The following is a 27,980-nucleotide window of genomic DNA, read 5'->3' on the forward strand; positions in this document are numbered from 1 at the left end:
CTGTGCCACACCGCAGGCACGGAGCATCTGGACGGTTTGGCTCTCAACCTTTGGCTTTTCCCCCAGTTTTGCTCTTGGCCATTTGTTTTTCTCTGTATCCCCTGGCTTTTGATGCTTCGGTGTCTGGGGCAACCTTCAATGATGAAAGCAGGCTTCTGATGGGATCACTGGTGCTGCTCACCGCGGAGTGCTCTGTGTGTTTGTGGATTCTGGCACCGAGGCTTCCTTCTATAACTTTTTACCTAGAATCCCAGTTCCTGGTATTCCACAGCCTTACGTTTTTCTTGCAGGAGGTTGTTCAAAGGCGATGCCTTGATGTGAGAGAAAAGGAATTACCTAAAGCAGCTCTAAGGCTATGATAATGATTCCTTTCTGGGTAGTCAAATGGCATTTGCTGGACACCTGGAACTGCCTCCTTGGAAAGGCTCAGGGGTGATGAGGACGCGTGGGGCAGCCCGGCCTAGCCACCCTCTGTGCATGTGTGGGAGCTGCACGGGAAGGTGACTGCACCTGCAGCTCCTGGACTCCATCCTCTCTGCCCTTGCCCCTGCCCCTCAGGGGCTCAACTAAAGTGAGTGCCCACAACCTGCTGGGCAGCAAACAGGTGCTGCACTCTAGGGGAGGCTGTCAGTTTGTCGGTTTGTCCAAACCAAACCAACCGTGGAGCTGATACCTCCTGTGAGAAAGAGCAGAGCGGCTGCCTCATCAGTGGAGAGAGACTGGGCCTGGCCTCTCCACAGAAGGAGGGGACCAGTTAGCAGCTGGAGGAGGAATGTTCCAGCAGAAGGAGCAATTCCAAGGCCCTAAGACAGGAGTGAGCGTGGCAGGTTCAGGGTCAGCAGGGAGGAGGGGCTGCGTGCAGTGAGTAGGAGGAGGGCAGAGGGAGGTAACACCAGGGTGGGCAGGGCTGGCTCCCCCAGGGCCTGGGGGTCCGAATGAAGGTGGATTTTATTTCCAGTAACCCAATAGGCTGTCGGAGCTCTTTAGCAAAGCAGTGTTCTGGTCCACGTCACCCTTCAGAAGGACCTCTCTCTGGCTGCTAGGGGAGACTGGGAGGGGGGATGGGGGCGGCAGTGGAAGGTGGAGCAGTTGGGGATGAGTGAAGGCTGCTGTGGTCACCTGGCAGGTGATGGCAGCTGGACGGGGCAGGTGGTCCGAGGCAGCATGGAGGTGGAGGTTGAGCCAGGGGCTGCTCCCAGGGAAGGGAGAAGGCGAGAGGAGTCATCCAGGAGGCCTCCCAGGTGGGGACTATGATGTCAGGGCAGGAGGAATTCTGTGTTCTGCTGAGGCCCCGTTAGACCCCAAGTGCAGAAGTGGGGAGGGGAGCAGGATCCGCAAGTCTGGAGTTCAGAAGAGAAGTCCAAGTGAGCCTGGGGAGTGGAGAGGTGCAGGCACGTGCAGGGCCTTGAAGTGCTGAGGGCAGATGCAGTCCTCTGGGAGAAGGAGCAGCACAGGAGAGGGGCCGAAGCCTCGCCTCCCAGAGCCTGGGAAGGGAGGCCAGGATGTGGGAGGCAGAGCCGCTGGGTGTCTGAAGGACCAAAAGAAGAAAGTGGTCCTTCCAGGCTCCCCCCTGGGACCTCACTAAGGCACAAACCTGGCCATGCGGTCTCCTTCCCATTATCCCCAGGAGGAAGTCTGAGCCCTTGGCCTGGGACTTGAGGCCCCTCATTAGTGCCCTGCCCACCTGCCCCACACCCCCTGCCATGTGTCCCTCCCTGGGCACTGCAGGTCACCATGGCTCCCACTCCTGGAGCCCTCAGGGATGCTCTTATTCCTGTTAATAGTTATTATTATTGTGCTGCTCCCATGTGGCCTGGAGATGGCCAAGGCAGGGCGCAGGTGGAGCTGGGGCAGGGATGGGTGGGTCCTTGGAGGAGGTCATTGGGCTCATGTCCCTGCCTGTGCCCCCTTCCTGGCCAGGTGCACCTGATGACACCAGATGCAGTCCCCAAGGCGTGCTGCGCGCCCACCAAGCTAAGCGCCACCTCTGTGCTCTACTATGACAGCAGCAACAACGTCATCCTGCGCAAGCACCGCAACATGGTGGTCAAGGCCTGCGGCTGCCACTGAGCCTACCCACCCACCTGGCCCTGCTGCAGCCGCCCTTCTCATCCGGATTGGGCCCCTCAGAAGCAGGAAACCCTCAAACCCAGTCAGACCCCAGGCCGGGGCATTGCCAAGGAGGACCCTCACAATCATGTCCATGACCCTTTCTCCTTCATGCCAGGCTCCTATGCTCCCCTTGCCCTGCCAGGCGTTTGTGTGACTGTCCTGTCTCCAGCGCAGGTGGTCTCAATCATCAGGCAGTGTTCTACCCAAACCCCTCCCCCGAAGGCATGTCCTGGCCGGTTCTTCAGGGTTGGCACAGAAGTCCTGTCTGAGGTCCTATCCATGCCCCTTACTGGCCCAGGTCGTGAGATAGATGTGGAATGACCTGAGAGGCACTTGGAGCCCACTGTTGGCCACCTCAAGCTCTTCACCATCCATCACAGGGTGTGGTATGTGTAGTCAGGGTCTGATTGGCTCCCCATTGCCTGCCCCTCCGAGGTGCAAGGCTGGGTTTAAAACTGGACGTCCCCTAAAGTATTGTATATTCATAGATCTGAAGCACTGATCCACTGGCCACAGGTAGGCATGTGGAGTCAACTCAAGAAAAAGCTGAGTGAACAGCATTATTTAGGGCTAAAGCCAATGGCATTTATCTTCCCTTGTCTTCCTGCTTTGCATCTGCCTCTGCCATCTACGAAAGCCATATAAGTGCATGGACATTTTGTTTCAGAGAAACAGAAAAATCTTGGGGCTTCCAATTGACCCATCTATCTGCCACCATGTTGCCCCATCAGGAGCTCAGCTCTGTGGAGTTTTCCCTTTGCTGAGCAAGCATGAGGTTGCATTGGGTGGCCCAGGATGACAATGCACAGCACAGATGCCATCATTTCCCTTTCCCCTCTGCATGGCAGACATCAATAATCAATCTGGAATGTTTTTCTTCCAAATCTGAATGGAATTTTCAAATGGTCAGCACAGCCACTGCCAACAGATATGATGTAAAGTGAAACCTGGTTGCCATCTTCTGCCATGCTGAGGAGCAGTCCATCCCTGCCCGAGCATGTATCGGCAACATGGGCAGCCTGTGGTCAGGTCTGGGGCAAGGCCAGGGGCCATCAAAAACAGGCTGGTTACCAAAGTCAGTGTCACCCTGGGTGCCCACCAGCGCTGTCCTGTGTCAAAGAAAAGGTCCCTGTCCCAGGGAGTGACAGGCAGTAATTAGGCTGAGTTGGGTGGGGAGGTTTGTCTCAGCCTCTGTTGTTCCTGGAAACCGCTGTTCTCCTTGGAGCAGCCACTGGGAGTTGGAGTGTTTATTTGATTTCTGACTTGCTAAGCCTGTAATTTACCTGCTGGAATAGACAGAGTCCAGCTGCCCAAACCGTGTCATTAAAAGCAGATCCTGGGTCCGCCCCATCCACAGGCACAGCCCGGCGGGGTGGCTCCACCTCCCCATGTGCCCAAGGATGCGCCTCTCTGGAGTTCACATGCTGCACCCCCAGAGAGGGGCCTGGGGAGGGCTGGTCTGGCAGCAGGGGTGGGGAGGCTGGCGCCACGCTGCAGGACAGCAGCCCCTCCACCTGGACCAGGGAGGGCCTCCGTGTGCAAGCGCAGAGGAAGAGGCCTTCCCATGTATGCAAAGGGCGGCCCCAGGCTGTCTGGAAGTTGGTGAGTTCCCTATCAGCACAGGGATCTCAGCTCTGGCCTGGATGTGAGGAGACCTGCCTTGTAGGTGGCTTCCTTATCTGGGCCTCCATTTTCTATCTGCACTTTTTGATTTCCAAACAACCTTCAGCCAAAGAATCTGTCTACCAACTCCTCACAGTGAGCCAGAAGCAGCCTCATAACCCTGAATGTGGGGCACCGGTGGCTGTCACGAAGCAGAGTTGGCACATAACATGGAACCTGGCCAGGCACGGTGGCTCACGCCTGTAATCCCAGCACTTTGGGAGGCCAAGGTGGGCAGATCACCTGAAGTCAGGAGTTCAAGACCATCCTGGCCAACACGGTGAAACCCCATCTGTACTAAAAATACCAGATTACCTGAGCATGGTGGTGCATGCCTGTAATCCCAGCTACTCAGGAGGCAGAGGCAGAATTGCTTGAACCTGGGAGGTGGAGGTTGCAGTGAGCGGAGATCACACCATTGCATTTCAGCCTGGGTGACAAGAGCAGAACTGTTGTCTCAACAAAACGAAATTATGAAACCTGTTTGCTATCCTAGTATTTACTTAACAGTTCCTTCTTAACATCAAAGATGGTCTTCTAGGCAATTGTAAATTTTAGATTAGCCAGTTATTTTGACAAGTAATTTTTTACTCCACCTATATCTTTAGTGCCCAGCCAATGATCTGGCATAGTTAGGTATGCACCAAGAATGTCTGTAAACTACCTGAAGGTTTGTAGATATGGAATACACCTTACCCATTCATCAAGCTGTGCACAGCAGGAACCAACAGGAGCTGTGATCCGCCTGGTTCATACAGAACAATGGAAAAATATAAGGCTTTGTCTACCTAGTTGGCCAGCAGACTTTCAGCAACTTTTGTCATCCAGATGGTCACCAAATGAAATAAAATAGAAAAATCCCTTGAGCAATGAAACGATTGTGAATGAACACAAAGCCCATGAGTTTAATCCTTGAGTTATCTGTTTGCTGAGCCAAGCATGTGCATTTGCAGCGGGTGGCCCAGGTCGGCAGCACAGATACTGCCATTTCCCTTTTCTTTGCTTAGGGCATGGCCTGTTGCACCAGATGAGGGTTGGAAGGATGACGGTGGTGGTCATTTCAGATCTACTGACAGCAATGAGAAATCAATGACAGTTGACAGGAAGAGAGGACACACACAACAGGCGAAGGAGGAACGCCCAGCAGTCTTGGTCCTTGCAGTGCAATACTGGCCTTGAGGCCAAGTCAGCAGGGGATTCGTAGTCACTAACTTCTAACTGAGACAGGGAAGTAACATGTTCTGGAAAAGGTCCAAAGAAACAGGAATAGAGGCAGTGTAGCAAGAGGCAGATTTTTGGTGCCAAATAGATTTGAATCCTGGTTCTGCTTCCTCCTTTGTAGAGTATGATATTGGTTCTTTCCTCCCAAAGTTATTATAAAGATTAAATATGTACATAAATCTTTAGGATGTCTGACCTATAAATGCTTAACAACAGGTACCTGCTGGTATTATTACAAATGAATTTGCTTATTTTTGAGCCACTTCTATGTCGTCCATTAAACCAAAATGTGTTCTGCAGGGGATGAATTTATTTCAGAGCTGTGCTTTTTCCTAAACAATCTACACATGGCATCCCTCAGAGGGCAGGACTTGTATTCTTATAGACTTTAAAGGCCTAGCAAGTGTCACTTGTGGCAGTAGATGTGAAACTTTGCTTGTGTTCCCAGACACTGGGATCCCATGTCCTGCTGAGAGAGGTCTGTACCCAGCAGGTGTCTTGGGTGGCAATTTGCATGGGGGAACTCCCCATCCAGGTCAAGTGCTTGACCCCCTTTTTGAAAGGAACCCTAGATGGGCACTTGACCCCCTTTTTCAAAAATGTCTTTCACTTCTCAAAAAAAATAATGCAGTTTTGGAGGAAAGTGGGATATATAAAAAATAAAATACAATTCAAATTACCGTAGTCCCACAAGTCAGATAAATACACTATTAATATTTTGGTGACTTTATTTCTAGGCTTTTTTTCTTAAGATATACAAATACCTATGCTTACATATAACAGATATTTTTACAAAATTGTACTATATATGTTTCTTTGTGATGTGCTTTTTCCACTTTAGTTTCCCATCACTGAACTCTACAAGACTCCATTTTCAACAATAAAAAGTTGGTTCCATAATTCCTTCTTCAGAGGTTGCTGTGAGGCTGCCATGACTGCAACAGATGCTGGGAGCACCTGGAGGTGGCTGTCACGCTGTAAGAGAGGAAACTCCAACAGCCACAGCACTCATCCTGGGCCTGCCATCCCTGGTTTCGGCTTTTGCAACTGTTTCAGGGCCAGCATGTGGGGACTCAGATGGGGCTCAACTCTGAATGAGTTAGTGGGGAAATGAATCAGCAAAAGGAAGCCCTGTGCCCAGTCCTGGTGCTGGTCCAGCAAAGGGAACGTGGATTGGAAGGCCAGTTGGGACAGGAGCCACACAGTGCCAGGGAAAGCCGCTTTGCTCTCCAGGCTACAGGAAAGGGCACCCACAGAGCCACTGGGTCCACTTCCCAGAGAGGTCAGTTTTCTCGAGGCAGCCAGGGGCAGCTGCTGCATGGTGCGTATCCGAAGCAGGTGGCCAGGCTGTGGGGCATTCCGCTGCCCAGCTCTGGGGCTCCCCTCCCGGCCTGGAAGAACAGGGTCTTGTCTCCTGTGTCTCTCCACAAAGGTCCTGGCCAATCATGGGAACCTTGACGGTGTCACTCCCCAGGGCTTGGACTCTGCCTGCCACAGATTGAGGCTAAAGCCTAGTAAGCCACCCAGGACTCCGTTACTACTGAAGAGAGACAGGCTGGGCTTCTAATCCCAGCTCTGCCAAACCATCCTGTGTGACCTTTGGCAGTCATACCACTAAAGCCTCAGTTTACCTGTGCAGGGTTCCAGTGTGCATTGAATAACATCTGTGGACACCCAGGTGGAGCACTGAGAGAGAAGTCCACATCCAGTGGCTCCAAACCTGCTGAGCTTTCAGAACTGCCCACTGGCCTCCACCTCCCCAGAATATCAGGGAGGAACAGTGTGACAAAATTGTCACAGGAGTCTGTCCTTTTATGGGAGGCTGGCTGTGCTTTTTCTACACACTCTCTCTTGGTTCTCATCCAAGCACTGAAGTCAGTGCTATCATCCCCAGCTTCATAGATGCCTGCCTAACACCTGTGACTGACCTCTGATGGCCATAATTTGCACTGAGAAGGAGCTGTGCTTTGAGGGACAGTCTCTTTTGGAAGCTCCATAGGGGTGAGGGCTAACCACGTGGTACATCCCAGCTACCTGGAGCCCGAAACTCAGCCAACTGTAGCAGTTGGAGCTCAGAAAGTCCAGTCGGCACATGGGAGCCACAGGCAGGGCCAGAATGCCAACATCCCTCAGCAGGAGCTATCCTAGGGTCATGAGGACCAGGGGGCCTCTCCTGCCTCGCGGCTCATTCAGATCTCAATCCAAGATGCAAAAGCTCAGCTCAGTGGATTCTGAATGGTCTGAGCGACCCAACCCACAGGAGGTGTCCAGCAGCTACAGGGCTCAGTCCCTGCTAAGAGCCTTCAGCAGATGAGATTCTTTACAAGCGCCTGGCTGACCAGCACCTGGAGGGGAATGGAGAGAAGCCAGCTCCAAGAAGTGGCTGCACACAGGAGAGCCAGACTGTGAGCCCAGCCGGGGGTGGGACCATTTGTTCTCTTCAGTGGCCAGCAATCCTGTTTTGTAAAGGCTCAGATAGTATTTTAGGCCTTGGGACTGTGATGGTCTATTTTGTGTGTCAATTTGACTAGGCCATGGTATCCAGTTTTTAGTCAAACACTAGTCTAGATGTTGCTGTGATGATGGTTTCTTTTTTTCGAAACAGGGTCTCACTCTTGTCACCCAGGCTGGAGTACGGTGGCATGACCATGGCTCAACCTCCCAGGTTCAAGTGATCCTCTCACCTCAGCCTTCTGAGTAGCTGGGACTATAGGCGTACACCACCATACCTGGCTTTTTTTTTTTTTCCCCCCTAGAGATGGGGGTCTCACTACATTGCCCAGGCTGGTCTTGAATTCCTGGGCTCAAGTGATCCTCCTGCCTCAGCCTCCCAATAGTTGCCTGGCCTATTTTTTAGATGGATTCATATTTAAGTCAGTAGAAAGTAAAGCAGATTACCCTCCATAATGTGAGTAGGCTTCATCCAATCAGTTGAAATTCTTAAGAGAAAAAAGACTGAGATCACTAGAGGAAGAATTCTGCTTCCAAAGTGCCTCAGACTTGAACTGCAACATCAGTTTTTTTCCTGAGTCTCCAGCCTGCTGGCCTGTTGTGCAGATTCCAGATCTGCCAGCTCCCACAACTGCCTGAGCCAGTTCCTTAAAATAAATCTCTCTCTCTACATATATACACATCCTATTGGTTCTGCTTCTCTAGAAAACCCTAATACAGGGACCATAGCCTGCATTGTGTCTACTACTCAATTTTGACACTGCAGTGAGAAACCACCATGGACAATATGTAAACAAATGGATGTGGCTGTGTTCCAATAAAACCTGATTCATAAAAACAGGCAGTGGGCTGGATTAGGCACATGTAGTTTGTTGGCCTTATGTCTCCTGACAAACAGGCATAGTACTTGGCACAGAGAAGGCACTCTGAGTTATAAAAATTTCATTTTTTAAAATCTGTAGGGCGAAAGTGAACAAACAAACAAACGAACCACTGAGAGTATACTTGCTGGCTGTAAGACTGGCACCTGGGTTTGGGAGCAGAGGTAACAGAAGACCAAACCTTCCATAGTCTTTAATTTCCGTTGCCCTGACACGGATGCCTGGTGTGAAGATACATCACCTGACATCTAAGGGGATCAGCCCAAGGGAGCAAATGAAAGCTGTGGAAAGATACTCTGCTCTCCCCACTCACCAGCCTGCCTCAGAGGTCCAGCTTAGCCACAGACACTATCTCTGGCAACTCCCAAGAACTAGCAGGAGGCAGCAGCATAAGAACAAGGGTTTATTTTAGCAAAGAAAACACCTAAGAGCCACACTGGTAGTCCCAAGACAGGCCCAGCAGCAAATGCTGAGAAAAGCCAGTGGCTTTTTACACAGCCTGCCCATGGTGGAGGGGAGCACCTGCGCTGGCTCCTGGGCCCACAGCCGCGCTTGGGAATAGTCCAGGCTGTGCCTGCAGAGGAGCTACTCCAAGCGGACCCTGAGGAAGGGCTCATACACCAAATGCTGCTTGCTTCAAACAGGCACCCTCGGTGCTGCCTCCTCTGAGGCTGGCAGCTCCTTCCTGGATGTGCAGGGGCAAGAGCGGAGGGGGAAGCAGAGAGTGCCGCCTCACACGTACTCCCCACAGTCGGCGATGATCACCTTCTGCTTTGGCTTCCCGTCCTTGCTGCCCTGGGCCTTTGTGGGCAGAACAGAAGTGAGGGAGTAAGGCGGGAAACTAACAGTGCTTTCGGGATGCCAACCCCTACCTGCCCATATGCCCACTTCCACCCCAGAACCTGGGCAGCAGCAGCCCCTCCCGCTGGACACAGCCCCTGGCCATCTCTCTGAGGCCACAGAGCCTTTCCAGCCCTCCCACAGGGCTGTGCTCCAAGGGCCTGGGTGAGGAGGAGGCCCATTCCTGGCCACATACCTCAATTTGCCGCAAGACATCTAGGCCTTCGGTGACCTCTCCAAACACCACGTGCTTGCCATCCAGCCAGTCTGTTTTGTCACATGTCAGGAAGAACTGGGAGCCATTGGTGTTTGGGCCAGAGTTGGCCATGGAGAGTAGACCTGGGGGACAGAACAACCATCAGCTCCCCCAACCCTGGCTACCAGCCCTTAATGGACGTCTGTGCAGGCTGTCGACAGCCCTTCAGTCAGGCAGGCTCAGACTCCGGGATGCACAGACCACATGCAAATGTGGCCACCTTGTCTTTGATTCAGTTAATAGTCAGTGAAATGGTGAATGAGGTGTTTCAATCACTTTACACTGGTCTGTTCGTTCAGTAATTCATTTATTTAACAATTAAGTGTCTACTTGGCAACCAGGTCCCTGTTAAGCCCTGGGAACACTGATGAGCTGAACATAGTCCAAGCTCTGGTGGAGCTCACAGTCAGTGGAAAAGAGCCATTCAAAATGACAGCTATGACACAGTGAGGCCTGGTAACATGGACATTTGTCACATAAGAGAATGTACACATATATGTGTGTGTCTGTGTACATGTATGTATGTGTGTGTGTGTGTGTGTGTCCACAATGATTCCTAAGTTTCTGATCAAGCGGTGGAGTCATTTATTGAAACAGAGAAGAGGGGGAGGAGGAAGAGTTTAGGGGAGAAGGCCAAGAGCTGTTTTAGACGTGTGAAGTGTGAGATGCTCCCAGGATATCCAGTAAAGACAGCTGGACAGGAGTCTGGAGCTCAGGGAGCCATCAGCATGCAGACGCCAATGTGCACAAGCTTAACTCAGAGATACTGCTGAAAGCTCTGGGACCGGGTGTGACTGCCTAGGGCACTGCTTCTCAGTGGGGTTGGTGTCCTGTCCCTAGGAAACCTTTGGCAATCTGAATTTATTTTTTTTGAGATGGGGATCACTCTGTCACCCAGGCTGGAGTGCAGTGGTATGATCGCAGCTCACTGCATCCTCAATCTCTGGGGCGCAAGCAATCCTCTCACCTCAGCTCCCAAGCAGCTGAGACTACAGGCGTGCACCACCACACCTGGATAATTTTTTAATTCTTTTTTTGGTAGAGACAGGGGTCTCACTATGTTGCCCAGGCTGGTCTCGAACTCCTGAACTCACGTGATCGTCTGGCTTTGGGCTGCCACTTCAGACTCCCAAAGTGTTGGGATTACAGACATGAGCCACCATGCCTGGCTCGAAAGTGTTTTTGACTGTGTGAAACATTGTGCGGGGGGCTACTGCCATTTAGCAGGTGGGGGCCTGGAATGCTAGATGTTCTGCAATGTCTGGCACAATGAATTGTCTCATATCCTCTTGGTCTTTCAAACATCCTGCTAGAGATTGGGTGCAGTGGCTAATGCCTGTAATCCCAGCACTTTGGGAGGCTGAAGTGGGAGGATCACTTGAAGCTAAGAGTTCCAGACTAGCCTGAGCAATACAATGAAACCTCATCTCTACAAAAAAACTTAAAAATTAGCCGGGCATTATGGATGGCGTGCACCTGTAATCCCAGCTGTTTGGGAGGCTTAGGCAGGAGGACTGCTTGAGCTGGAGAGGTTGAGGCTACAGTGAGCTGTCTTGCACCACTGCACTCCAGCCTGAGCAACAGAGACCCTGTCTCAAAAAAACAAAAACCAAACAACAACAACAAAACAACGAATAGCCCATTAGATATCGGTATAGGTAAAAAATGTGTTTACAGTTATCTGCACCTAAAACATAATTGCATTATACATATAAGCCCAAAGTTTTGGAGTTCTTTTGGTTTTGCATGGAATCTTCTAGGAATGTAACTACTATGTAAATAAACAGATTATTCTTTACTTTGGAATCTAATCAACTTTATCTACCATTTCACAAAGTCGTATCACCAATAGCATCATTGCTAGTGGTATCCAAGTTATCAGTTGACACTCCCGTCTACACTTCTAACTCTGCATTTGAGTACAGGTGCAGACGCCTGAATAATTCACTTTGTGTTCTGACACAGCTGTGCTTAAGCATGTACATCTGGAAACACATTCGATTATTATGCAAATTCATTTATTTCCTCTGATGTTCTTCCCTACTATAGTTACAGATATATTGAGTTTTAAAATAATGGTGTGGGTCAGTGGCTATATCACCTACACATATCGGTTCAGTATAGTAAAGAGGGGCGCTACAAACCACCAGTTAGAAAAAGGGAGCACAGGGTAACAGGCTTCTGGAGAACAAAAGAATGGGCTCTGAGCCACTTCAGTGTTTAAGGGTCAGGAAAAGAAGGAGACAGCAAAGACAGACAAAGCAGCCATCTAGGTAAAAGGAGACAAGAAGAGGCAGGAGTCCTGCCAGCCAAGTGAAGGAGTCAAGGAGCACAGAGTTAGTATAGGCTGAGCATCCCAAATGTGAAAATCCAAAATGCTCCAAAATCTGAAACTTCGTGAGCACCGACATGATGCTCAAAGGGAAATGCTCACTGGAGCATTTCAGATTTGAGATATTCCAATTTGGGATGCTCAACTGGTAAATATAATGCAAATATTTCAAAATACAAAATACTTCTGGTCCCAAGCATTTCAAGAAAGGGACATTCAACCTGTAGTATGAAATGCTCCTGGGAGATGGGATAACATCTGGGAGGTGGGATAAGATGATCGCCAAGAACTGGCTACTGGTATCTTTGAAGAGTGGTTTCAATGGCGAGATGGGACTAGAAGTCTGGCTAGAAGGGATTAGAGAAAACGCGAAGGCAGCAAGTCTGTACCATGCTTTCAAGAAGTTATGCTTTTACTTCTTGAAAAAAGATGGGGGACCAGAGGCATGGGTGATAGCTGGAGAGGGAACAAGAGTACTAGGATGAAGATTTTTTTCTTTTTTTTTTTGAGATGGAGTTTCACTCTTGTTGCCTAGGCTGGAGTGCAATGGCGCCATCTTGGCTCATCGCAACCTTCGCCTCCCGGGTTCAAGTGATTCTCCTGCCTCAGCCTTCCAAGTAGCTGGGATTACAGGCACGCGCCACCATGCCCAGCTAATTTTGTATTTTTAGTAGAGACGGGGTTTCTCCACGTCAGTCAGGCTCGTCTCCAACTCCTGACCTCAGGTGATCTGCCTGCCTCTGCCTCCCAAAATGCTGGGATCACAGGCATGAGCCACCGCACCCGGCAACCGGATGCAGATTTTTTTAAAGGTTGATAACTGCATGCTTTCTTGCTAATGGACTGAAGGGGACAACTTTAGAAGCCATGTTCCTAAGTAGAGGAGAGGGATGGGATCCAGTCCACAGGTGGAGGGGCTGGCCTACGAGAGATAGCTCATCCCCTGTAATTGGAAGAAAGAGCATGCACGAGTGGAGAGATGCAGGAGGCGAAGCACTAGATGAGGTGGGAAGGTGATGATATAAGGCTTCAGAAGTGAAGACAGGCATGGACACATCATCTCTGGCTGGGACTGAGCATCAAGTAGGGAAATCTGGTCAGGTTGGCAAGGGCCCCCTTAAGAACTATAGTTATAAATTTCAAGTGGGATCGTTCAGTACAATTCTGCGTTTTTTCTCTAGTTGCTGGGGGACTAACCACCGAGCTTTTACTAAGTACATCTGATGGCAGGGGCAGGGAGAGCAGTGGGGTTGAGGGCATACGCGCTTGCAACGGCAGACCACAGAATCCAAGCTGGGATAATGGGAAGTGTGGACACAGTTGGGGGATGGATAATACCTGAATATAAGCAAGCCAACTCCACCCTAGCAAGGCTGCATGGTTCTCCTGCGTCTGGTGGCTGGGTCTCCTCCAGACTCTTAGTCCCGTCAGCCAGAACCACAACCTGTCCTTTCATCCTGCGTGGCCATCCCACCCTTGCTAAGCCTCCCTCATCACATGCCAGCTGGCTCCCACCTGGTCCCGTGTGCTTGAGGATAAAGTTTTCATCATCGAACTTCTTCCCATAGATGGACTTGCCCCCAGTACCGTTGTGGTTTGTGAAATCACCGCCCTGGCACATGAACTGGGGGATGATGCGGTGGAAGCTGCTTCCTTTAAAGCCAAAGCCCTTTTCATGGGTGCACAGGCAGCGGAAATTCTCTAGAATTGAGAAAGGAAAAAGCGCTGGGGTTAAAAAACAGAACAAAATAAAACAAACAAAACCTCAAAAAAACTTGTTTAATGTTCATATTTTTGTTTTAAAATAAGGGATACTCATTATAAACCTTTGTGATAGTAACCTTGTAAGGACTAAGGGATTCTTTTTCTTTGAGATGGAGTTTCATTCTTGTCGCCCAGGATGGAGTGCAATGGCACAATCTCAGTTCACTGCAACCTCCACCTCCTGGGTTCAAGTCATTCCCCTGCCTCAGCCTCTCGAGTAGCTGGGACTACAGGCATGCGCCATACACCTGGCTAACGTTGTATTTTTAGTAGAGATGGGGTTTCACTATGTTGGCCAAGCTGGTCTAGAACTCCTAACTCAGATGATCCGCCTGCCTTGGCCTCCCAACGTGCTGGGATTACAGGTGTGAGCAACCACACCTGGCCAGGACTCTAAGAGATTATGATGAAAAGGGATTGAATATACATGTTCTAGCTCTTTTCTCTTCCAAAACCACACTAAATTGGTAGGAAACTGATTTTTTAAAAGAAAAACCAAAGGATCTTAGAAGAAAACATAGGGGCAAATCTTCATGACTCTGGATTTGGCAATGGTTTCTTAAATGTCACACCAAAAGCACAGGTAAAAGAAAAAATAATTAGATGTGAATTAAAATTTAAGATGTGCATCAAAAAACTGTACCAACAGAGGGCAAAGCAACCTACAGAACAGGAGAATGCTGATTTGCAAATCATATTTAATATGGGTTTAATATCCAGAATATATAATGAACTCCTGTAATTCAACAACAAAATGGCCAGGCAAGGTGTAATCCCAGTGCTTTGGGAGGTCAAGGTAGGAGGATCACTGGAGGTCAACAGTTCAAAGCTACAGTAAGCCATGATCTCACCACTGCACTCCAGCCTGGGAGACAGAGCAAGATCCTGTCTCTTAAAAAAACAAAACAAACAATCCAGTTAATATATAAGCCAAAGATTTGAAGAGATAGTTCTCCAAAGAACATATATAAATGGCCAACAAGCACATGAAAAGATGTTCAACATCATTAGTCAGTAGGGAATAAAAATAAAAACCACAATGAGATACCATTTCACACCTGTGGAGATGTGTGCCAGGCGCGGTGGCTCACGCCTGTAATCCCAGCACTATGGGAGGCCAAGGCAGGCAAATCACGAGGTCAGAAGTTTGAGACCAGCCTGGCCAACATGGTGAAACCTTGTCTCTACTAAAAATACAAAAAATTGGCTGGGTGTGGTGGCAGACGCCTGTAATTCCAGCTACACGGGAGGCTAAGGCACGAGAATCCCTTGAACCCGGGAGGCAGAGGTTGCAGTGAGCCAATATCACACCACCATACTCCAGCCCAGGCAACAGTGCAAGACTGTCTCAAAAAAAAAAAAAAGAGAAGATGTGGAAAAATTGAAGCACTCATACATTGCTGGTAGAAATGTAAAATGGTCCAGCCACTATGGAAAATAGTTTGGCATTTCCTCAAAAAGTTAAATATAGAGTTACCATATGACTAAGCATTTCCACTCCTAGGCATATATATCCAAAAGAATTGAAAACAGGGATTTAAACATATACTTATATGTGGATATTCACACAGGCATTATTTACAATAGTCAAAAGATGAAAACAATGTGCAAGTGCCCATCAACAAATGAATAAACAAGATATTTATCCAAATATGATGGAATATTATTCAGCCACAAAAAGGAATGAGGCACTGACATATGGTACAAGGATGAACCTTGAAACCATTATGCTATGCAAAATAAGCAAGATGCGAAAAAGGACAGCTATTGTTATGATTCCACTTACATGGAAAATCTAGGATAGGTCAATACATAGACAAAGATTAGCGGTTATCAGAAGGTAAGGGGAGGAGAAAATGGGGAGTTATTATTTAATAGGTATCTTTCATAAGTGGTTTTGTTTAGGGTGATTCAAAAATTTCAAACAGAGGAATTACCGCTAACAAACGGTACACTTTAAAATGGCTAAAACAGCCAAAAATAAACTTATAAAGCGGGGAGGAAGAGACAACAGCAACAAAATTTCTGAAGGTAGAAAACAAATGAATCCCAAATTATATAGCAGACCCAAGAAAGCTGAATCTTAAGCTGGTAAAAGCCAAGAAGCAACTCAATTTGCACTCCAAAAGCTCAGAGGAAAGAGTGCAGGTAATCCTGGAGACAGGAAGTTTGGCTGAAAGCCCGTTTAAGAAAGTGGTTAATCTTTGGGATCCTCTCCCTGACTCTGAAGCTGGGGGCTACCCCTTCCCCACCTGGTAGCCAACTGGGGGTCTAGTCTTTGGTAGGTTAAAGCAGGGGGTCTCTGGACTAGGACATCCTACACATAGTGAAGGCTGAGGTGACATAATGACAAACGGAGACTATGTGAAAGTTTATATACTGAACGTTGATGCATTCAGCCTCACCCTCATCTCCCCTTAACAAGATGCAGACACCTGGATGCAAAGCCCCCAGCAGGAGAATCTGGGAGAAAATCAGGAACGATTACATAGAAAACTATGCAAAAACAAGGCAACTATCAATTCCAGGCAAAGCAAAATGCTGTGCATGATAGTTATCACATGATGCTTACATTGTTAAAATAACTTAGGACCTAACCAAAACTACGGTACCTATACAGGGAAGATGAGGGGGCAGGGGATTTTAAAAAACTAATTATTTGTCCTCTGAAGTAGAAAATCAGAAGATAATGTTTAAAATGGAAAACAGGAAGTAGAAATATAAACCTGTTATCTATCAACATGGAAATAAAAATCAAGACCTAAGAGTTGAAATCGGCTCCGAGCAGCAGCAAATGGTGTCGGCAGCAGGGCATAGGGACAGCACTGGGGGATGACTGTTCTTTCAAAACAAGCTTTGTGAAACTGAATTGACTGTTTCTATGTCTAGACAATAAAATTTAGATTAAAAAGAGAATAAACAGAAATCAATATTTAATAAGTTACAAAGAATACTCAATAAAAGCACTAGTTACTTCTAGAATTCAGGATGATGTAGAGAGGGGAAAACGAATTTTCAATTTATTGTCTTAAATATTATTGGAATATATGTGTATGGTATTCTTTAAAAAAAAAGAATACATTATTTACTTGTATTTTTAAGAAAAGATTATTAAAAAGTAGTAAGCCAGCACTTACAAAGCTTCAAAAACACCTGCTCTGACCCATCTGTTACTAGATCCCAGGATCTGAGATGCCTCAAATCAACTTAAGTCAGAAGCAATATCAAGGACACAAGAAGTGAAGCGGCAAGAACCTGGGAAAGGCTCACTGCTCAGGAACCAGCGTCCCGCGGTTCTGACCACAGCATCCCGCTCACCTGCTGTCATGGGCACGACGTCGGAACGCAGGAGCATCTGGATGCGGCCGGCCGGCTTGTTTCCAATCTTGATGTCCATGTACACCTGAGGATTTGACCGAGCCTTTTTAGCAGCAGGCTCTCCCTAGATGCAGAAGAAATTGCTAGTTAGAGAGATCCTTCACCCCCTAAGTAGGAGTGCGGGTATTCTACACACCCACCCAGAACACAATTCCAGTGAGTAGGCTGGAGCAAGTGCTGACGGGGAAGGCCTTGGTCCCTGACAGGGCTGCAGGAGGCAGGAGCCATGGTCGTAGCACCCAGCTGGATGCCCAGGGACAGGAGGTCTCAGCACTGCCTGAGGCCCATACATGGGCGTGTTATCTCATCATGCTCGCCCTCAGATGCATCTGCTTCCTCCTCTTGCTTCAGTCACAGAACAGCACTTTTCTGGTCCATGATCCACAACTCTCAATATCTTCAAATGCCAGTTCCAGCCCACCCACTGTCCTCTAGTTAGGCAGATCCATCCAAGTACCACCACCTCCTCCCTCTATGCTTGGCCCTGCACATACGCTGGCTGGCTACATGGAAGCAAGGGGGCAGCCCTCTTGCTCAGGCCTAAGTGCTCAGAAGACAGTGGAGAATGTTGGGCCTTGCTTTGTGCTCCAAGTAGATAAGACTAAGCAGAGGATACAGGATGATCCAGGGGGACTCCACTGACTGTGATGGCCACTTTATGAGTTCTGCTTTGCATCAAAATTTCTGGTGTGGGTCAATGTGTGGATGAATGGTGGCAAATTAGCCAAGATTGAGAACACAGGAAGACAGGATTAGAGAAGCGGGGGAATCCATTTTAGGCAAACTTAAGCTGCCTGAGACTTACAGGCAGAAATATCTGAAGCTCAGGACTAGAAAGAGACCATGAAGTTCAACAGCATAAGAGAGACTGCATAAAATTAGAGACTGACTGCTACTGTTTCAGCTCAGAGAAGAGAGAGAAACCATGAGCCAAGAAAGAAATACAGAAGAATGACAACATTCACAACGTATCCAGAGGAGGGGAAGCCCAGAAAGCAACTGTCAGAGACCTATGGTGAGAATCAGGAGGAAGTGCCCTGGCAGGTTCTCTTAGGGCTGGAGAACTCAGAACCCAAGTATAGGTTGAAGGAAGGTACCACTACCCTATCCTGTCTCCCCTCCATTAGCACAGGAATAGAAGACCATGAGCCTCGTGGCAAACTCTTCAGTGACGGAGGGGGACTCATTAGGAGGGGTGAAGAGGAGCACCTCAGCTTCCTCCTTGTCAGCTGACAATCACAAATCCATACCTGAGCAGAGCTGAGACGCTCATCACATAGAACACAACATGGACGAGATACCCAAATCTTCACCCTTGAATTCACTCAATATTGACTTAGCAAAGTACTAAGAATTAATTATTCATTCCCTCTGCTTTTATATATATATATATATACACACACACACACACACACACACACACACATATACATATATTCGCAAATTTCCATTAAAACTTTAAAAAATTTTAAGTTTAAGTTCCTCTGGAAGCAGGAGCCTTCATTCTCACCTCCTGGGTCTCTGCTTTGGGAGGCTCTGACCCTTCTTCCTCTTTATTCTCTTCAAGTGTCTTCCCAGAAAACTTCTTCAACCAGTCATCATCTGACCAAACTGAAAGGAAAGAATCAAACAAATGTTCATTCAAGCTATCAGCTTGAACTGAAAAGTAGCTGCTTTGCTCAGCAAAGTGGAAGATGCTACGTGGCCTCTATGCCAGACAGTTCCCCACTGAGAACTCCCAGGGGTAAGGAAAATTCCAATCCAGAATGACGGCCCTGAAGTCCAGCTCTCAGGAGGGCTAAGAAAAATAGCTATGTGGAAAGCAATGATATAGCCTTTGCTGGTTTCAGCCCTTGATGGAGCACCCCAGAAATGGAATATCAAGAAAACTGGGAAAGATGAGCTCAAGCAGGAATTTCTCTCATAACAGAAACAATTACTCTGGCTTTGCTGAGAAGCTCAAACTCACTTTTTGTTTCTCTATAAAGGAGGTGCGTGCCCTTCCCGATGTGAACCATCTCCTATCTACCAGGAAGCAGAATTGAGCATCTACTTCCAAGTAAACAGAGACAAAAAATGCAATTAAGGCTAAACTGCAGAACATCACAGGGAATCTGGAAGTTGCTCCTACTCACCTGGCCTGGAAGAGCCTTCCTTAATTCTCATTGGTTTGGCCAAATTGACACGAATTGTACGTCCAAAAAGCTCAGATTCATTCTGAAAAGATTAAAATCCAGCTGTTTAAACTCTCTTAGATTAAAAGAGGGCCAGCCAGCTTTCCATTTACTTCTGAGACACACTCATGATTTGTCCTCCCTTAATCCTTGGGCCCCTACGAGTAAGCTATGCACCCACCCCAAAGCCACCTGTGGGTTGCAGGGAATTCTAGAACCATCACACACACCCCTTTCTTTCATAGCAGCACGCAAAGACCTGTATTACCAAAAGTAACTCTGGGTTCAGAACACTCCAAAATTACAAGAATAAATGCAGTTTCCCAGCATCTGAGTTCACCTTCAAAAGTCAAGATAAGCTTTGAAATGAAAGAAAAATGATCTCTGACAGTTGAGGAATATGTTTGGTGAATGGATAACAGAACAAGGAATAAAAGAACATTTCATTATCCATAGATAATCAGTACTAGGAAAGTTTACTTAAGGTGAATCCACCTGAAGTGCTGATGAAGATTTCATGGTAAAAGTGAAAAATTTAAAAAGGTTTGACAGGGAAATGACTGTGATGAAACTAAAAATAATAAAAACAAGTTTCTTACAATTAATATTCAGGATTAGCTCTGCACTAATCGGTAGAAAGAAATGTAACTTGGTAGAAAGAAATGTAACAGCCCTGTTGGCTTGAGCCTGTAATTCCAGCTACTTGGGAAGCTGAGAAGGGAGGGCTGCTAGAACTCAGGAGTTCAAGACAGACGGTCGGACGGATGGACAGAGGGAAGGAAACAGACACTGAAGTATTATTTTTCCAATAAAATTCTATCAACAGTATATCTTTGCACTTCGTATCAGACATGAAAACTAAAAGGACCTCAAGGAGGGCACAAATACTAAACAGCATCATCATTTTTCCCAAGGACCTTTCCAGAACATCCAAATCATTTGTATCAGTGATTTGCACCTGCCATAATTAAATTTCTCTTCTCAATTGTAAATTGGTCATGAAATCCTATTTTGCAAAATATGCAGTTAACTGTGCAATCAATTTGCACTGTGTTTTCAAATTATCTTAGACATGGGACAGCCAGTGAGAGACTGGTCAACAAGGATGATGAGGACTTACATTATTATTAAATGGGGAAGGAGTCTGAGTAAGAACTAATTTTATAAGTGATCAATTCAGTGAATATTTTCACGTGAGAATTTTTACCTCCCCATGCAACCTTGTAACTTTGGAAGTCCAGAACACTGATATATGAATAAGGACCCTCTGTACCACCAAAAAGCAACTTTGGTTAGAATGAAGATTCCCAGTCATACCATGTTGTCGATAGCTGCTGCAGCATCCTGCCAAAGAAAGACAACGGTACAAGTTTAGGCTTGCAGCCAAATGCTTATGGTGTCTAAACACATGTTCAGTAGCAAAAATCCAGAAAAATGCCGCCTCTACATTTCTTGCCTAGGTTGTGTATGTTTCTAACAAAGAGCACTTCCTGGCTGATTTTAGAGCTGGTGGTGCAACAATTTGCCATATGGTTGAAGGCACAAGAAATAATCACTACTGCCAGGCAAGAATGCTCAATGAACAGGGGTGTAGGAGCTAGCTCCTCTGCAGGGCAAGAATGGCAGGGCCTGGCAGAAGGTCTGACGTGTTATTCACAGTTCAGTATGATTATGTGAGAGAAGCTTTCCTTAGAACAGTACTTACTTCTGATCTCTCTGGCAGCATCAGCCTAAGGCCCAACAACCTAACCAAATGGTGAAAAGCTTCCTTTTTAATCTGTAACATCACAAACCAAGGACTAAACACCAGTAACACAGACTCTCACCTCTGCCAACTCAAATTCAACAAAAGCAAATCCTCGGTGCTTTTCTACAAAATGGAAAAACAAAAACAAGTAATTACTATGTGGGGCAGTGGGAGGAAACAGGATGGTCACAAAGTGAAGTCAGTCACATGCCATATCCAAACACCAGAAGTTCTATCCAATCACTATTTAGGAAGAAGGAATCTCATTCTTTGATTCTTCTTATACAATATTTTAAGCAATAATAAACTTTGTTTTTTTAATGGACATAGCTGAATAATAAACTGTATTGTTAATTAATAAGTATTCAACTAATCTACCAAAGCCAAACTTAAAACCTTAACTATTAGGCCGGGCGCGGTGGCTCAAGCCTGTAATCCCAGCACTTTGGGAGGCCGAGACGGGCGGATCATAAGGTCAGGAGATCGAGACCATCCTGGCTAACACGGTGAAACCCCGTCTCTACTAAAAAATACAAATAACTAGCCAGGCGCGGTGGCAGGCGCCTGTAGTCCCAGCTACTCGGGAGGCTGAGGCAGGAGAATGGCGTAAACCCGGGAGGCGGAGCTTGCAGTGAGCTGAGATCCGGCCACTGCACTCCAGCCTGGGTGACAGAGAGAGACTCCGTCTCAAAAAAAAAAAAAAACAAAAAAAAACACCTTAACTATTGCATGCAACGCAATTAGAAAAATAAGGTCATTTGACCTATCAATTACCTATCCAATATACATTTTGTGCATCAACTGTGCATAAAGCATGAATACTAAAACCTGATAAAGATGCTCAGTCTTTATCCTCAGGAAAATGCTGAAGGAACTGGAAAGACCAAGCACAATAATGTTAATCATAGAACTCAGAGACTAGAAGGGCCCTTAGAAAGCCAATAGGCCGGGCGCGGTGGCTCAAGCCTGTAATCCCAGCACTTTGGGAGGCCGAGACGGGCGGATCATGAGGTCACGAGATCGAGACCATCCTGGCTAACACGGTGAAACCCCGTCTCTACTAAAAAATACAAAAAACTAGCCGGGCGCGGTGGCGGGCGCCTGTAGTCCCAACTACTTGGGAGGCTGAGGCAGGAGAATGGCGTGAACCCGGGAGGTGGAGCTTGCAGTGAGCTGAGATCTGGCCACTACACTCCAGCCTGGGCGACAGAGCGAGACTCCCTCTCAAAAAAAAAAAAAAAAAAAGAAAGCCAATATAGGCCAGGCTCAGTGGCTCATGCCTGTAATCCCAGCACTTTGGGAGGCCGAGGCGGGTGGATCACAGGAGATTGAGACCATCCTGGCTAACATGGTGAAATCCCATCTCTACCAAAAAAATACAAAAAATTAGCCGGGTGTGGTGGCGGGCGCCTATAGTCCCAGCTACTAGGGAGGCTAAGGCAGGAGAATGGCATGAACCCGGGAGGCGGAGCTTGTAGTGAGCCGAGATCACGCCACAGCATTCCGGCCTGGGTGACAGAGCGAGATTCCATCTCCAACCAAAAAAAAAAAAAAAAAAAAAAGCCAATATAACCTTATCATTTTGCAAATAAAGATTCCCCAGGCCTTTAAACTCTCTGGAGAGTTTAAAGACCTTGCTAACAATCATATGCAAGGTTGATGATAAAACTAGACCTAAAACTATAATCTTAAAAATGACAACAAAGGTAAAACAGAAAACTGAACTGTGATTGTGATACCAGTCAAAGGGAAACCCACCCAGGTATGTAGAGGCCAAGAATCCCCACCCCTGTCCCCCACTCCCCGCTCCAATTATGGGGTTAGGCTTTCCTGCTGCCCCATTTAACAGCACAGCTGCCAAGAAGGAGCAGGTGGGATCAGGTAGATTAAAACAACACTCAAATCTCAGTGTAGTTCAAACCTATCTCCCTACTGGTCTATTGAAAAATCTGTCTTATCTCAACCCAACAGCTGAAGACTGAAAAGTATTCAGAGTTCACAACCACATTGCCTCAGAACATTCCTTCTCCATCAAGATCACTGTCACCAGGCACCTTCATGAACTTTCCTGTAGTGTATATTAACCATATTTAGAATGCATATTTAGAAGTGCGATGTGACTTTAATTTTTTAAGGTATTTTCTTAGTAAGAGGATTCTGGATGTGAGAGACGCTAACTCACCTGTTTCATAATCCAGAGGAATCTGAATATCTGTGATGTCTCCAAAAGGAATGAACGCAGCATGAAGAACTTTGTCGTCCACCTCCTCTGCCAGTCCACCTGCAAATAAGCCAAGGGCCTTCTGAGCCACTGATCTCCATACTCTTGCAGAAGTCACTGCAGCCCAGTTAGCATGCTAGCCAGGGGACAGGATCCTTCCATTCAGTTCTTTGGGTACACAAACGTCCCCCTTTCATCTCTGCCCACCCACACTTATGAAAAATATTCCTCTCTTCGCCCTTCTTTCAGATTCTCATCTAGTCCTGGGATTACTGCAATAGCATCACAACTGACCCTGCCTCCACTCCATCAACTCCACAAAGCCAACTAGAATGATCTTAGGAAAATGCAGATTTGAACCCGTAACTTTTCTGCTTAAACTCCTTCAAAGACTTCCTATTGTCCTCAGGATAAAGTGCAAACTCCTTAGCAGTATCCACTTCTCCAGCTTCTTTGCTTTGCTTCCCAATTTCCTGGGTCTCCTGAATAATGACCCACTTGCCCCCAAGTGTCAGGCTATTTCTCACCTTTGCGACTCCCTTGCAGTGAACAGCCCTGCCTCTGCTTCGGTTAGGTAGCTAACTCCTGCTCATCAGCTCTGGCATCGCCACATCCAGAGTTTGCCCTCACTTCTCCAGATGCATGGGTCATTTGTCCCGCAGCCAGGCCCATATCATCATGGTCCATCCTCACTACAGCGCTTATCAAAAGTGTGCTACTGAGGTAATTCCACTTTTTTTCTGGCTAGTCTGGGAACTCCTTCCTTTATGGCGGGGGCTGGGGCGGGGGCTGGGGCTGGGGCTGGGGCTGAGCCGTCGCTGCACTGATGCTTGTAAAACAAATGAACGAGAGGATCTGGAGGACCATAATATTCCTCTACCGCTCCTCGGGGGCCGTGGAGCTCAGCGGGCTAGGAAGAAGTCAGAATAACCATGCAGTCTCGGGTTCACACACCTGAGGTGTGTGGCAAAGCTGTTCACTGAAAGAGAGTCGCAAAAGCAGAGGCCCAAGGTTGTTAAATAACCTGACCCTTGGGGGCAAGTGGGTCATTTTTCGGGAGACCCAGAGAATTGGGAAGCCAAGCAAAGAAGCTGAAGAGGTGGCTACTGCTAAGGAGTTTGCACTTTTTCCTGAGGACAGTGGGAAGCCTTTGAAGAAGTTTAAGCAGAGCCAGAGCTACCGCCAGCACTACCTCCAGAGACCCGGCCTTGACAGCTGCTCGCCGTCCTCCTGGTTCAGAGATGCGTCCCACCCCACGCCCGACCCTCTGGGGGTCGCATTTACCCAGACTCCGCCTAGCAACCCCGCCTGCTCACCCACGTACAGGACGCGCTTGGTGGTAGCCATCTTGCTCGCGCGCTTTTCCGCCGGAAGCCAGCACTCGGCCCGCCCTCTTTCCCCCGTTCCGCCCCCTCTGGCCCCGCCCCGCCCCCGCAACGCTTAGCTCTCAGACCCCGCCCACCCTCGCGTTGGTCCAACCCTCATCCCGCTACCCGGAAGCACCGGGAGGCCTGTGCGGTACGCAGTGATAAACAAAGGGACGTGGTCGTCGCGATTCTTAGTGCTTACGCTGTTGGGGGAGGCAAACCTTGGCCGAATCAACCCGATTATTATGGGCAAACGATAAACTATGGTGCGTGGTCATCATGCGCGTCTGTTTTTGGACAACCCGGAAGCTAAGAATGAGTTTTACCTTTTGAAATAGTCGGAAAAAAATTAAAACAAAAATATTTTCTTGGCCGGGCTTGGTGGCTCATTCCTGTAGCCCCAGCACTTTGGAAGGCTGAGGCGGGCGGATCACCTGAGGTCAGGAGTTCGAGAGCAGCCTGGCCAACATGGTGAAACCCCGTCTCTACTAAAATACAAAAATCAGCCGGGCGTGGTAGGGGGCGCCTGTAATCCCAGCTACTCCAGCTACTCAGGAGGCTGAGTCTGGAGAATCGCTTAAACCCAGGTGGTGTTTGCAGTGAGCGGAGATTGCGCCGTTGCACTCCAGCCCGGGTGATGAGAGCAAAACATCGTCTCAAAAAAAATTTTTTTTTCTTTTCTTAGCACATGAAAATTATGTGAAATTAAAATTTCAGTGTCCATAAAGAAAACTTTATGGGGACACAGCGACGTTCATTCCTTTAAGTATGACTGTGGCTGCTTTCCTTCTATAAGGGCGGAAAAGCTATAGCCTGCAAAGCCTGCAATAATATTTACCATCTGGCTCTTCAGGAAGAACGTTTGCCGACTCGTGTTAGGTTTTGAAAAGAAGGGAAGGGTTAAAGAAAGACACACACAGAGAAAGAGGGCAGCTCAACAGCAAACGTAGGCTTTATGTTCAGCATAATAACCTACAGAAGTAGGGAACCAGCCTAATGCCAGTGCCCACCACTGCTTACCGACTGGGCAATGTATAGGTATGAGCGGGAGGCGTCTGGGCAGTATGGCTTGCTGCCTGGCAGGATATTGATATAAAGATGTTCTCATGATGAGGCGGTTTGGCCCTTGTTCCGGTGGGATGTCATCATGGTGTCCCTTGGACCTTTGCCCAGCAATGTATGAGAGGGGTGTTTCTTTAGTTGAGCCTTTGTCTGCCTTGTGGTCAGGGGGTTAGGCAGGATGTTTCTCACAGCCCAAACCCCTGTGAAATATTTCACTTTGACCGAGGTCTGCAGAATAGCAGGGAGCTTACAAAATGGTGCCGTTTAGACTAATATCTTGGACTAAACCCACTAATACATAAATTACAGGTTGACATAGTGGCACGAAATAATGGGATCGTCTATTTTATATGGAGCAGGGGGTTAAGACCTTCCTGAGGTGATAGTTAAGCTGAATTCTGAAGGAAAAGGAGCCAGAGAGAGGAGGAGGCAGCTTCTGCACACTCAAGGAACTCAAAGACCAGAGCCTGGGGTAGCGGGGTGGAGGGCATATCAGGTGGGAAAGGTGGGCAGAGGGCCACATCATGAGGGCGCTGTAAGCCACCTGGAAGATTTGGGGGCTTTGAGAAGCTGCGGAAGTTACAACAGGAGAGTTACATGATCACATCATTTTAAATAGTGCTCTGACACTAGGCCCAGAATGGATTGATTGGAACCCTGGAGACCAGGAAATTAATGTAGTAGGCTAGGGAGGAGTTGATAGTGGCTCTGTTCCTTCAATCCACTTGTCCAAGGTGATTTTTTGTTTGTTTGTTTTTGTTTTTTGAGACCGGGTCTTGCTGTCTTACCCAGGCCAGAAGGCAGTGACATGATCATGGCTCACTGCAGCCTCAGCCTCACAGCTTCAAATGATCCTCCCACCTTAGCCTCCCGAGTAGCAGCTGGGAGTACAGGTGCACATCACCATGACCAGCTAACTTTTTTTTTTTTTTCTTTAGAGACGGGGTCTTACCATGTTGCCCAGGCTGGTCTCAAACTCCTGAACTTAAGCAATCCTCCCGCCTTGGCCTCCCACACTGCTGGGATTATAAGTGTGAGCCACTACACCCGGCCTAGGGTGATTTTTCTTCAAAATAAACCTAAATTCTCTAGAACTCCCTACTTAAATCACTGATGCTGCTCACAAGGTCCTTGACAAGGGGTCCATGCCTACCTCAAGTCAACCCTGACCTCCACATCAGCTCCCACCTACTTACCACGGGCTCTTTTTCCTTGCTTCTGCTTTTGCTCATTGAGTTCTTTCTTTTCTCCATCTGGAGGCACCCACCAGTCCTTGTCAGAGGTCCTAGTTAAGCTTCACTCACCCAAATCCCCTATAGACAGAGTCCATAGTCCCCAAGTTTAGAAGTCAATTGACACACACCCTATAACTATAGTCAGGTATGTCTCTCTGTCTCCCAGTAGATGGAGATATTTGACACCACGGCCTGTACCCATTGTATTCCCAGAGCTAAGCAGTGGCTGCACACACAGCTGATCTTACCAACCTCATGCCAAACCAGGGAGTCGATGCTTATAGGAATGAGACTATGAGATCTGATTAGGAGAGCTGTTTGTGTACCCCTCACTATTCCAAACCAAAAGGTCACTCTCAAGAAGAATCTGACCAGGCGTCCTTCATGTGGTGTGGTATAATAAAAAATAGATATTTGGTCTTCGTCCTAGTTCCTGGCACAGAGCTTCTAAAACCATTGGAATATCCTGAGTGCTGTGTCTTTTGTTATTCATAATGAGCCCATTTTGACCATACCTAAGTTTATGCTAAGCAGATGACTCAAGATAGAACCCCTAGCTCGCTTCAGGATGGGGGTTGGTCACCAGAGAAACAAACCACGTGATTAGAGGGTTGGGACTTCCAGCTCCCGCCTTCAACCTCTGAGGAGAGGAGGGGGTTGGAAATTGGGTTCAATCACCAACGCCCAATGGTTTAATCAGCCATGCCTAGGTAATGAAACCTCATATAAACACTCTTAATGCGGTTTGGGGAGTTTCCAGGTTGGTGAACACATTGATGTGCTTGGAACGCAGCATGCCTAGAGAGGGCATGGAAGCTCTCCAGCCCCTCTCCATTCCCACCTTGCCCTGTGCATCTTTTCCTATAATCTTTACAGCCAGGTTTGAATGCATTGTTTGGATAAGCAGGAACAAACTTCTCCTGTGGGGAAGATAGTTCATAAAAAACCAGATGGAATCTCAGTAACCCTGGTGTCTGGGTCAGCGCAAGCTTCTGGCCCTCTCTTCTTTTGTAGGTACATGGGTCACTCACTCAGCACCTGCTTCTGTTCTTGGGAAAGTACTGCTGCCAGCATGGAGGCAGTCAGGGGTTCCTGGCCTGCACATGGACAGCAGGCTGGGGTGCCTGGGAACCAGGAGAAGCAGTGGGTTAGCACCCAAGGAAAGGATAGCACTCGATGGTGGTCAAAGTTAGGACACTCCAACCACCTGACACCTGAATGCTACCATTCAGAATCCAGGGGAAGGGGAGAAGTAATGGTTTTTTACCAAATTCAGC

At 47.8% G+C, this 27,980-nt stretch overlaps 2 protein-coding genes across 7 annotated transcripts in view; one reads left to right on the forward strand and one right to left on the reverse strand.

The window, feature by feature from the left end:
* LOC105494791 (bone morphogenetic protein 8b) overlaps positions 1-3,367 on the forward strand; it is a 29,659-nt gene extending 26,292 nt beyond the window's left edge. For both annotated transcript variants that reach the window (XM_011763617.3, XM_011763618.2), the window contains one exon: positions 1,921-3,367. In XM_011763617.3, coding sequence (XP_011761919.2) covers positions 1,921-2,070 — 150 coding nt within the window. In that variant the 3' untranslated portion in view covers positions 2,071-3,367. The remainder of the gene's footprint in view (positions 1-1,920) is intronic.
* On the reverse strand, positions 1-24,435 carry LOC105494792 (peptidylprolyl isomerase E). Of its 5 annotated transcripts, none has more exons than XR_011622732.1 (11): positions 24,356-24,435; positions 23,001-23,099; positions 20,898-20,941; positions 20,389-20,415; positions 19,033-19,114; positions 18,408-18,508; positions 16,838-16,961; positions 13,271-13,456; positions 9,364-9,506; positions 1,120-4,204; positions 1-311 (listed from the first exon to the last, which is right to left on the reverse strand). XR_011622732.1 is itself a non-coding variant. In XM_011763619.3 (10 exons), exons 1-10 carry the CDS (start codon positions 24,384-24,386, stop codon positions 9,060-9,062), a joined length of 906 nt encoding a protein of 301 aa, XP_011761921.1. In that variant the 5' UTR covers positions 24,387-24,435; the 3' UTR covers positions 8,718-9,059. The 5 variants fall into 5 exon arrangements, 1 of the variants encoding a protein (XP_011761921.1); XR_011622735.1 differs by lacking the exon at positions 24,356-24,435 and adding an exon at positions 24,232-24,250; XR_011622734.1 differs by lacking the exon at positions 24,356-24,435 and adding an exon at positions 23,567-23,794.
* Between the last annotated feature and the right edge of the window lie 3,545 nt (positions 24,436-27,980).

This window comes from Macaca nemestrina, chromosome 1 (assembly GCF_043159975.1).
Source record: "Macaca nemestrina isolate mMacNem1 chromosome 1, mMacNem.hap1, whole genome shotgun sequence".
In the NCBI taxonomy this organism is placed as follows: Eukaryota; Metazoa; Chordata; class Mammalia; order Primates; family Cercopithecidae; genus Macaca; species Macaca nemestrina.